We start from the raw sequence: 9,323 nt of genomic DNA on the forward strand, positions 1-9,323 counted from the left end.
TTAACCTTTTTAATTATCTAAAATAAAACTAATATTTTTCTAATACAATAGTTTTATTATTGTATGGTTTTACACAGAAATTTATTTATATAACATCGATTAATATGACAGCCCAAAATATTTTGTTAAACTAATAATTTAAGAAAAGGTTCCAAAAATGAGTCAAATTTGCTGACCATGATTAAAAATTCTCCTCAGTCTCCAGATGGTCATAATTAGCGTTCAAAATTTGGATATACTTTCTAATGAGCATTCCTAGATTCAGCACCTCTTCGATAAAAGCTCCCAACGAACCATGTAACTGTTCTGATATTGCTTTCATTGCGTCAGGACGTTGTTCCACAGAAGTATATAGTTTTGTCAACGAATTGAGTACTTCAAACTGTCTTCTCAAAAGTTCCCTCAAAGTGCTTTCAATTCTACTTCTCTCTTCAGCGTCATCAGTATCGAGCCTTCTAGAAAGGGCAACTAATTGTTTGTTGAATATATCCAAATCTCTGAAGTGGCACATTTTGATCTCAGTATTTTCAGTTTTTTGGACGTGGACGTGGCAATTGCAAAATGACAACTGCGTCAATTGTTTTGTTAATTTACAAACATGATCTTTAAATTATCAGTTACCTAGATATAAATCAATAAAAGAAAAACATATTTCATAAAAATTTATTAAATAAATAATTACACATTTTTCAAATTTCAAACGTGACATGAATGATATTTTTCTGCCATAAATGATTTAATAAAAATGTTACTTCTTCAATTATAAAGATCCTCATCAATCAATTCATAAGAATCTTTTCCTTTAACTTATTTCTTCTCATTATTCATGACGCCTATAGTACTTTTTCCACCTTCCTTTGTGGTCTCAACATTTGTAGCAGCTCCTTTAACTCCTTTTTATTGATAACTTCCGAAGTATGAATTTCGTTTTTTCTTCTATAACTTTATTAGTTAGATTTTTATCAAATAAAACACTTATTATTTTAATACAGTAGTTTTATTATTGTATAGTGTTACATAGATTCAATATATAGTTAATATGATTTATTTCATATTTTGTGAAACTAATAATTTAAGAAAAGTTTCGAAAATGATAATACTAGTTATAATAATAAGTTAAGCTTGATCAGGATTCTCCTCACTTGCCTGCTGGTTATTATCAGTGTGGAAAATCTCGATGTACTTCCTAATCAGCAATCCTACTTCCAGTATTTCTTGGATAAAGGTTCCCAACGAGCCATTTAACTCATCCGATACTGCTTTCATTGCTTCAGGACTTTGATCCACAACGGCATATATTTGTGTCATTGTGTTGAGTACTTCATATTGCTTCTTCATAAGCTCTCTCAAAGTATTTGCAATATGTTGTCTCTCCTGCGGATCTTCAGTATTCAGTCTACCAGAAATGGCGACCAATTGTTTATTCAAACTATTCAGTTCTTTGAAGTGGCACATTTTGACCTCAGTACTTTCAGTCGCTCGGAAGTTTTCAAGCGATAGTTGTAGAATGACAACTGCTCAAGTTGTTTTGTTAATTTACAACTGTGATTTTTAAATTATGATTTTGTTTTCTGTTTAATCTGTTCACATGGGAATAAAACAAAACATCAATAAATATCCCTTAGTAACCAACAAAGAAAATTATATGTGATTGGAGGGGATTGTTGGATATAAAACATTAATAAGTATCTCTTAGTAACCAATAAAACATCAATAAATATCTCTTAGTAACCAATAAAACATCAATAAATATCTCTTAGTAACCAATAAAGAAAATTATATGTGATTGGAGGAGATCGTTTGATATCCTTGTCAACAAACAAGTCAAATAATAATAAAAAATTGTCTTTTATAAAATTTATTATGTTCCAAAAAATTACACAAGAATATTATTTTTCAAATGCAAACATGACATATGAATTGATGTTTCTCCGCCATCGTAAACAAAAGTAGTTCCACACACTTGGAATGTTGATTGAAAGTAAAATATTTTTTATGTTTTAGAAAATAATACAAAATAACTAATTTTCAAAATGTAAATATGAAAAATGAGACAAATCTTAGTTTCTCTTTAGTTATAAAGATCTTCATCATGCAATTGATAAGCTTTTTTTTCGACTTCCTCTTTCTCATCATTGATATCGCCGGCAGTACTTTTTGCACCTTCTTCTTCTTCTTTTGCAGGCTCTACATTCGCAGCAGCAGCTTCGTCTCCCTTAACTTCTTTTGTAGTCTCATCAATTTTGTTGACCACATCTTCCGGGGTAAGTATGACGTCTGCTTTTTCTTCCACAACTTCCTTCACATTGTTGGCACCTTCCCCGGCGACTTCCTTAACTTGATTGTTGACACCGTCAACATTCATATTTGCAGCCTCTTTGTTGTCGTTCTCAATTTTATTAATGGCAGCCTCAATAACATCATTTTCATTGTTTATGTCAACAGTGTCATCAGCAGTCTCGACCGGGTTAGCTTGATTGCTTACGGCGTTGTTCTTAACGGCGTCCTCTTCCTTCATCTTGTTGTCGGACGGATCAGCAGCAGGCTCAGTCGGGGCTTTGTCAACTTTTTTAAAAAAGTAACAAACTACGTATATAATAATCCTTACGATAAATTCAGTAAAAGCAAGAGCGATGCAGACGTACAGTCCAAGCAAAAAAATCAAAATCACTCTCTGAAGTTCCCTTAAAACAGTATTCTCGCTAATTACCTCATAGATAATTGTGGGAACGTCGGCGAAAAAATCCTTGGCGATTTGTATGTATCCTTTGGACGGCAAATTTGTGATTTGTTGCCACGGAAGAGACATTCTACCAATGTGGCTGGTCGTAATGGAGGTCTGGAGTTATTCCATTATAAAATTTACTCTTGTGTAATTTTCAACGGTAATTTGCAAAATGTATGTTGACAACTAGTTGACAACTTGCATTGGTAACAATTTCCCTTGTGATTTGATTTTTGGATCGTTAAAAAAAATGACATTTACTTGTCAAATTATCATTTGTAACCTGACTGATTTGATCCACTAAATACATTAATACACATTTTTTTATTTACTAATTCTATTTAATTAAGTAACAATTGATTACAACATATTCATAATTCGGTAGACATTTTATTTTCTTCAAGGCCCATCATGTCGTTTTTAGAGCAGTACGATGGTTCTACCTCTTTAATACTTGGGGGCTCCATTGATTTATCGCAAATTTCAATTATATTTTCATTATTGCTATCAGGAATATAGTTAGTTATGATTGAAATTGAATCTATAACGAAATCCACCATTTTCAAAATTCCATAAATATAAATATCAAAAATAGTAATAAAGAGAAGCTTAAAGATTTCCAATAAAACTTTATGCTTACTCAATTTCTCGAACACCAAATCAACAATCCACTTAAGATAAATATTTATGGTTGTATGGCATATTTTAACTTTTTCAATTTGTTTCCACACCATGTTCTTAAAGTAATTCCGCTGAAGACCACCTTTGTGATCAACATTCGTTTCACAAATGATTTCTGGTTCCAATTCCGTTAATTCGACCATTATTTAATTAAAAGTAAGTTTTGTGTAAATTGTGACTTTTACTTTGACGATCTGTTGTCAATTTGAAGTTGTTGTTGTAGTTTAGTTGTTCCTGCTGGTCATTGGCTGCTTATTTGTACTTTTGAATATATATACAATTTTTCGTTAGTTGTGTGCATTTTCATCAATTTTTTGTATGTTTTAATTGATGTCCAAGTAGAGTAATAGGGAGGTGTGTTTGGGCAGCCATTCGGATTCCTGCTGGGAAGAGTCCCTGTAACTGAACCGGACCGATGTTGACCGTATGAAAATTAAATTTAACCGTGGATTCTTTCAAATCAAATATTTCCCATTGTATGGGATCAGTGTTTACCCAACGTCGAACAACATTTTCGGGCCAAACAAAGGAGCGCAAACACGAGCCGGGATGCAGGCAGACTGTAGCTGCAATGAGTCAATAAAACTTCATTCCAATTAAGTTGAAACCCGTCGAAATATGACATTGTCCCGGCACCGGTGTGAGTGTGTGTGTGTGTGTGTGTGCATTATAAAAATACATTTTATGTCTGCGACTGATGGAGTGGAGAACGGAGCGGAGGAGCGGAGGAGCGACAGAGAGGGATGGAAATGGACGCACGCGACGCCGCGCCGTTATATTTAGGCTGACGGCCAGTGAACACGACCGGGGTCGACACTCGCTACACAGAAATACCACCGGCACACCGAATGTCATAGTATATTTAACTGAAATATAACCGTTGACCTTGGAACGATGGAAATTGAAATGCTCGATTTATGCATTCGCCAAGGCCTGCCTGCCTGCCTGCCTGCCTGCCTGCTTACTGCCCACCGGATATCGGCTCAATTCGCCACCACTCTCGCCCCAATATCTCTTCGGAACAGTTCACCTGCCAAGGCACTCGCTTTTTTCCAATGCCACATGTGCTGCTGCTGCTGCTCCTGCCAACTCCTCCACTTGTCACTTTTTCACTCATAATTGAAGATAACAGAAGCATGAAGTTCTCCAAAAATGTTTCATTGATATTCGATGAATATTTAAATGAATTCATCGTATTGTTTTATTCAGAAAGATTTCTCGTGGTACCGAATAAAAGCAGCAAAACCAATACCAAAACATTTATTGGAAGTTGTCAGCGTGTCAAAGCAATAAACAAGAAAGAAACATTTTCCAATATTCTATTAGTGTCTATGTAATTCCGTTCGGATAATTAACTTTGTCACCGGCCGTAAAAACGCTTCAAAAAGAATTAATAACATCAGTGACTCAATAAAACTGTTACTGAACGATTCAAGCAGTGAATTCTAAACTGTTCAAATTAATCGTGGGCTTTTTTCTCGTTTTCCGTAATCGTGTTACCACATTAACGTCAGAGAATCGATCTCACGACAGGTTAGTCGTCTTTTTTTTTGTGAAATTGGATTGATGAAGCGTTCAAGACACACGTACTCGTGTCTTTTGGCTCGAAACAAACTCTTCCATTGCGACGAACGGACCCGGTGAAAACCAACTTTGGTCGTATTGTGGATAGTTCGGTGAGAATGTTATTTTAACCGTGACAATCCATACTGGTCCGTAAATAATTCACACATAATAACTGGACTTGGCTTTTTTGTCCTCGCCGTGGCGTTTCTCAATGGTGATGCTGATTCTTGCGCACCACCGGAAACCTATTGGTGCGAGGAAAAGGTGTCGAACAATAAAAAATAAATATATACGTTTTAACATTTTATTGTATAAAGAGTAAGGACATGCGAAATAATGCAAAACATGTGTGGGTTTTCAGACATCGAAAACAGTGTGTCGCAGTTTCCAAGATTCCCATTGGGTTTGGCCCACAGACCAGACACGCAGCAGCCGCTGCTTTGTATCCTTTCATGCTTTGTGCCGAGACGCTTAATGATTTGCAAATGTACTCAACTTATTTATTAATTATTTAATCAACAGCTTTTTTTCGTAGTTTTGAATTAAAATGACACACGCAGTTTTCACCCCTTCGTAGATGCCGCTCCGCTTGTTCAAGCCCACGTTTTTCTGAAGCCTCATTTTCATGGCGTATTTCATCACTCCTTGCACGTACTCTCTGAAAATGTTACTGTATATTGCTTCGTCGCCTTCGAATTGGTTAATGATTATTTCTATGGTCTTGAGTCGCATGAACTTCATTCGCTTCTCTCTAGTGTCGAGCTTTTCTGCTTCCTTCATGAACTCAATGATTTTAGGGAAGCACAAACAGGCCTTTGCCATTTTGTTCATCTGATACAGATGTGATTGTTAGTAAGGTATTCGTGTGGCTTTATAGTGGGCTGTCCTATAATTGTTACCTGGGCAAACAATACATTAATTAATTCCACTGGATTATTTACAGCAAGGTAATAATTATTAATACATGTAATATTTGAATTAAATCATGATAATTTATAAAAATTAGTTGGTGGTCTCAATGTGCATAGTTTTGGAAGAAGGGTAGGGCAAGTTCGCCGCGAACATAGCAGGAGATACCGCAAGACACAAGAACGGCGACCGACGAGCGGCGGATGTAAGTTTGGGGCTGGGGCCCTGGTCGGTTGGATCGTGACAAGAGGACCGCGACCGCGGCTCTGCGGGCTCGATATTGGGCTGCCAAGACGCACGGTGCATCCAACAACTTTTAAACGTATCGCTCCACCATAAAATCATCACAACATGAAATATTTTTAGTTGTTGAAGATTGCAGTAACAAAAGAGTAAAAGTAAACACTAATATCCTTCGTAAAATCACCCCTTACTTTAGTTCTCCCTTCTTTTATTTAAGGGTTTCAATATTTTCCTGTGGAGGACACAAATAAGTTTGTCTAGGAGTAATAATTTGGAGTTGGTGTAGACCAGAGGAGAGAATCCAGCGTTGCCTTAATGGCATAATGTCCGGGGAGGTTTGGGAATTGGATCAGCGTGCGTGGCGTCGTGTCGGTGGACCGTCTGCCGGTGCAGTGGGACGGGGGGTATGCGAGGCGGTGCACGAACGACACGCCGCGGCTCGCGGTCCGACCAAGACCAAGGAGGAACTCGAAACCCTTGAGAAGGTCGCGCTGACGAACGAACGCAAAGGCACAGGCGATGCACCGACGACGGACGCCGTCCTCCTCACCTCCTCTCCGCCTACCCCGTTTTAGTCGCCGAAAAACACGACGTGTCTTCGGGAATCGCAAATTCTGTGCGGTACTCGAGTTGGTCGAGTGGCTAAAAATATACGCACGAGGCGCACTCTTCAACTGCCCTCGAGGCTGCAACTCACTGTTAATTACGTTGTTGCTAATATTTCAGTTTTTGTACCGCTATAAATAATAATCAACTCCATGAACCATCCTATTGAATTTTTATACCGCAATTTCGATATACCAGGCGATGAATTCCGAGGCTCTTTTCAATTCAATTCAATTAAAAATTGTCACATCGGACGGAACAAGTCTTAAGGCGTGTGCTGGCGGCCTAAATTAAGCCCCGTCATCTTGGAGAGATTTATTCTTTGGCAGGAAAGAGGAAAGATGTACTTTTAAAAGGGCACATGTGTTTGGACTCGCACAGGATGTTCAGCTTAAATTCCGTAACTGATGAGATGGTGAAAAAAATCTTTTATTTATTACTGCCATGTACAACACTTGTTTTAAAATTTAAGGTTAACAAAATTAATTTTGTTTATAACAGGGAGAAAATAGTACCTGAAAAACTAAAACTAAATTGTCTTTGTAAGCTAAAAAATAAAAAAATGAGAATAAACCCATCTATTATTAAGTTGATAACTAATTTTTCAACAAGTAATACAAAGAGGAATGAACATGATAATTTGCATTAATTAACGACAGTATCGCCCATAACAAAACGCCAACTCATCCCCTGTTAAAGTTTGGGGAAGTTCATGTTTGTCAACAGATCATCAGCAGCAGTTTGGAACAGTTTCGGGGCCAACGCAGTCTTGAGAGCGGAGGGTGCGAATTGTGTCAAACTTTGTGCGTAGGTCAAAAACCTTCGCAACGGCGCGTCGACGGATCGGGCGGGAGGGTTGTGCAAGGTGCCGGCGGAGTTCGGAACCCCGGGGGCAAAAAATGGGTCAACGAACGCGTCTGGAATTCGGCCTCTTTGTTACCCCGCCGTCTCGTCTAAATTCTATTCGACGAGGTAAATCGCTGCACCTTACCTACTCTATTTATTTAAGGGCTTTATTTTAAAATGTCTTCGTCGTTTGTTAAATTTGTGGTTATTTTGGGAATTCACGTCACAGAGGAAGGATGTGTTTTTTGTGGGCTTTTTACTGGTAGTAATTTAGGAGCATCGTCAATCTGTCTCTCCACAATCATCTTACAAGTGCATCCTTTTCGACATGTGATAGTCAGTGCTCATTAGCAACAAAAAATGAGAATTCCCATACAAAAGAACTTCATGTGGGTCCACAGACATGTGTTACATTACTTTACGACACGTTTTATTTCATGAAAAACACGAGGAAACTTTAGAAACCAAACTGTAAAATTAGATTAATTATCTAGTTTATTGCTAGCATCAATAAATTGTTCTTCTTTAAAAGTCGAGTTGAGCCAAATTGATGGCAAAGAGTAAAAATGAATATAATTTATTTTAATGTATTATAATTTATGGGTGTTTATTCAGAATATAAAATAAATTTCATTGCTGTTATTTACAAAATTATGCCAGGATTATATGTTGTACGTTACATTTCCAATAAATTAAAGAACCGACGATAGAAAAGTTAATTGGTTGAAATAGTTTGAATTCGTTGACTTGTAATGATTAGCAGGAGCAATAAAGACATCAGAGGGAAATTTACGTTGATTATCGCGGCGCACTATTAATATTAAACTGAGAATGACACAGAAGACTTGGACTGAGTTGGACAGTTCGCGTATACCGCAATAGCCCGGGGGCATTAAAATAAATTTTATTATTAATCGCGAAAGTAATTGGACTCTGTCCAAATGCCTAATATAAAGCACAAACTAAATCCGGAGTAAAACAAAGCAGACAGGAGGGAATACTTAACACGTTATGTACGGTTTGCCAACCGATGAAAGTCTAAAGTTAGGATTTGTTCTTGTTTGCCGCCGAATTATATGCACAAGTTTCGGTACACGGCCACACAGACTGTGTGGTGTGTGTGTGTGACTTACATAAAAGACTTTCAGACTGCTTCGTTCGATTCTTTCGATTCTTTCGATTCTTTCGAGAACGTGTTGACGTCAACTCATTATTTGGCATTTATTTCGGGGAGGACAAAGTTCGTTTGGACAAAATGAGTGGTTGTTGTAGGTGCTGGGGGGCTTCGGCGACGCCGTCTGCACCGCCGTCTGGCTGGAGCGTCTCGGCGTCGGCGGCGTCGAGCGCGACTAGGAAGCTCCAGCCGAGCGGGCCGAGGGTGGAAGCGGCGCGCGACGGGCAAGGTGCAAAGCCCCGCTCCAAGTCGGGTCAGTTTTTTGCGATAATGTGTGATATTGATTCGGGTGCAGCAAGCCGGCGCGATGCACGTGCATAGCGGGGCGCGTGGGGGGAGCGCCGGGGTAGCGGTGCAGCCAGACGGGGGCGACGGCAACAGCGCGGCCTCATCTCGCGAGATCGCAGCAACGAACCATGAGGTCGCCGCCGACCGTCTGCCATCCCCACTCACCGCGGACACTCTTCTAAAACTTGGGCGAAAATTGTATGCAACGGCAGCGCGACCGGCGAATGTTCGCCTCTTCTTCTCCGCTCCCGTGTGCTGCTCTGCGCCCGAACCGGGCACCCAACA

The 9,323-nt window shown here is 38.7% G+C and overlaps 1 protein-coding gene across 1 annotated transcript; it reads right to left on the reverse strand.

Annotated features, from left to right (window-relative positions):
- Positions 1 to 1,842: 1,842 nt before the first annotated feature.
- On the reverse strand, positions 1,843 to 2,916 carry LOC126264522 (uncharacterized). The gene is made up of 2 exons (XM_049962859.1): positions 2,711 to 2,916; positions 1,843 to 2,565 (listed from the first exon to the last, which is right to left on the reverse strand). The coding sequence occupies exon 2, from the start codon at positions 2,516 to 2,518 to the stop codon at positions 2,072 to 2,074; it is 447 nt and encodes a 148-aa protein (XP_049818816.1). The 5' UTR covers positions 2,519 to 2,565; positions 2,711 to 2,916; the 3' UTR covers positions 1,843 to 2,071.
- Between the last annotated feature and the right edge of the window lie 6,407 nt (positions 2,917 to 9,323).

Source organism: Aethina tumida, chromosome 2 (genome assembly GCF_024364675.1).
Source record: "Aethina tumida isolate Nest 87 chromosome 2, icAetTumi1.1, whole genome shotgun sequence".
NCBI classification, from domain to species: Eukaryota; Metazoa; Arthropoda; class Insecta; order Coleoptera; family Nitidulidae; genus Aethina; species Aethina tumida.